Below are 2,695 nucleotides of genomic sequence, written 5' to 3'. Positions count from 1 at the left end.
CCTCATGTGGGCCTATACCTGCATGCGTGTGTGTGTGTGAGTGCAGCTAGTTAGCACGCCTAACCCCCCCCCCCCCCCCCCCCCCCCCCGCACCCCCCACCCACCCCCATGAGGCAACATTTGCGGGAAGCAGCAAATGGAAATGTGTGCGCCACCACAACACACACACACACACACACACACACACACACACACACACACACACACAAACAAACGGTGTGCGTCCTCAGCGTCGGGCCCCTCAATTGGACTTTGCATTCAGACCATAACTCCTCCTTCGCTCTCCCTTTCAGCCTTTTCTCTCTTTTTCTCTGTCCCGGGTTTCCAAAGTGTCGTAAATGTCATGCTGACTGAGAAGGTTTCTTTCTTAAGCACATTAAACCCCGCCGAGCTCACCGGCGGGGGGCATCGATCAACACCGGTTGGGGCGAATCTTCTACGAGGCACTGCTCTGCGTCGGGTGTCGGTCCCGGGACACGTTGACCTTTGACCTCTGGCTTCATCTGCCACTCACCCTAGTGGTCAGTTTTTGCAGGGGAAGGACGGACGAACGAGGTACTGGTTGGTGACCTAAATAGACTCCAGGTAATTCTGACCACTGAGAGAAACTGACCTCCCATTGGCGCCTACAACTCGGCCTGGTCAGGTCTCGGAGGGCACGGTCACTCTGCACTGGTCTGGGCCGTCCCTCACACACCCGGCCCACGTAGCTGAACATATGCAGGACCCGTCAGTCATATTGGAGCGTCGTACTCCTCCAGAAAGTCCCTCAGCGTGTGCGGCAGCTGCTCGGTTCGCTCCGACCCGACCAGGCCGCCGCTGTTCAGCGTCCGTCTGCACATGTGCTGCAGGGACGAGAGCGAAGTCAACAGGGGTCTCCGCAACTCCAGGGGGATCTTCTCTCCGCTGGTGTGGATCAGATAAACATTGCGCCCCTTCATTTTTGCCTCTCCTGAATTGCTCCCACTTGCCCCCTCTCTGGTCCTCGCGTCCGTGGGCCCTTTCCCCATGTAGTGTGCGATGAGTTTCAGCACGCAGTCAAACTGTGGGGGCTCCTGGGTGTTTTGGGGGTCAGGCTGCAGGAAGAAGCCCCCTCTCTCGCTGTGGATGCGCAGATTCTTGGTTCCTCGCGCCGTCTGGACAGACAGGGTGAAGAAGTAATGGTGGTCCGAGGAATCGCGGATCAAGAAAGTGCCCGGAGATTCGGACCGCAAAAGAGAGCTGGCCTCTCTGCCCCCAACAGCCCCCCAGTAGAAGCCACTCTCCTGGAGCTTACGCAGCGCACGCATCACCTGAAACAGACAGGAAATGGGACGTTACCACGTGTTTACCTTTCACCCTGCACCAGGACAAAGCTCTTTCTGTGAAGACTCAGGCTGACTGACCTGCTGGTAGTGTTCATGCGAGCTGAAGGGTTTGTAGTGATGTGGGGTATAACTCGACCCCTGAACCCGGCCCTCTGGAGGGGTCACAGCGCTCATGGCGACGGGGTTGCATCCGCCAAAGGCTACCATGGCGCCATGGCCCCCTGCCTCTGCCTGCTGGTGGAGAGGCAGGGGGCCCAGGCCCGGGACGCTGGGAGGGGCAGGCGGAGGGGGACTGTGTGGGGCAAACGGAGACGGGAGAGGAGAGGGGGGATAGGGTGAGGGCGGCGGGGTCACACACCGGGTCCAGGGCCCCGGGGTAGAGGAGTCTGATGCATCCAGAGAGGGGCTGGTAGAGGGCACCTAAACACAGCTGCAGAGAGACAAGGGACACGGATTAGACATGACTATTTATAATATGTAGACTGATGAAATGGAAAAAAGCAGCAACACAAATGAATGAACACTTTGCCACACTGGAGCTCTCAGTTCGTCCCCATAAAACGCAGCTATGGCGACGGTATAACATATGTATATGGCAAGACGAGGCGGGTTATATATAGGTTAACTGAATGTGTACCGAGGCTGCAGCTGCTGCACCGTGCAGCCAGACAGCAACTGGATCCTGATTGGTTTCAATTGTCTTCGATCGGGCGGACCGCAACACGGGATTTCTGAATCGGGGTCACTGTGAAAGAGTCCGGTGCGCGTTCTCCTCCGTCCCCCCCCTTTTTTTTCCTTTCACAAAATAACTCTTTATTCCCTCACCGGAGGCCCCAGTCTCCGGTTTCACAGGGGGGGAATAAAGGTGTCCCGTCTGCTTTAGCTCGGCTCTGCTGCTGAACGGGAATTAAAGTCGGCTTTACCGGACAGTGCGGGGATGAGGGATGAGGGCTGAGGGGAGAGGAGGAGGCGCCATAACCGTCCAGAACCGCTGCCGTTCCTGGAAGTGCTGCCCGAAAGCACTGCGAAGCCACCCGGCAGCCTGTAAACCCGGCGCGCACCCGGTGTCCACCCGGTGTCCACAGCGCATTGTGCGCCCGCAGGAGCCGCTTTTCTCTCCCCGGGATGAACTTACCTTGCGGATATGCTCAGCCCCGCACCGCAGGCGCTCGTCGCCAAGGGAAAATATATGCAAACTACCCGAAAGTAGTGCTAGATGGATGATTAACTCAGGCATTAAAATCCAAAAACCGAAATAAAGATATCCAAAAAACGTGTGTTTGTGGGGGTTCCTTCCCGGAGCGAAGGAATGCTGGCGGAGAGATCCCGTCCGTCAATGAGCTGAGGAAGGTTACTGGAGGTTGTGAGTAAAAAAGCCCGTCGTGTTC

General features: G+C 57.2%; 1 protein-coding gene across 1 annotated transcript; it reads right to left on the bottom strand.

Moving 5' to 3' along the window:
* Positions 1-216: 216 nt before the first annotated feature.
* On the bottom strand, positions 217-2,695 carry socs3b (suppressor of cytokine signaling 3b). The gene is made up of 3 exons (XM_080471564.1): positions 2,443-2,695; positions 1,386-1,737; positions 217-1,292 (listed from the first exon to the last, which is right to left on the bottom strand). The coding sequence occupies exons 2-3, from the start codon at positions 1,512-1,514 to the stop codon at positions 735-737; spliced, it is 687 nt and encodes a 228-aa protein (XP_080327690.1). The 5' UTR covers positions 1,515-1,737; positions 2,443-2,695; the 3' UTR covers positions 217-734.

Source organism: Lipophrys pholis (genome assembly GCF_963383615.2).
Source record: "Lipophrys pholis genome assembly, chromosome: 1".
Lineage (NCBI taxonomy): Eukaryota > Metazoa > Chordata > Actinopteri > Blenniiformes > Blenniidae > Lipophrys > Lipophrys pholis.
Note: the sequence above shows the minus strand (reverse complement) of the source record. Positions and strands in the feature narration are given on the sequence as shown.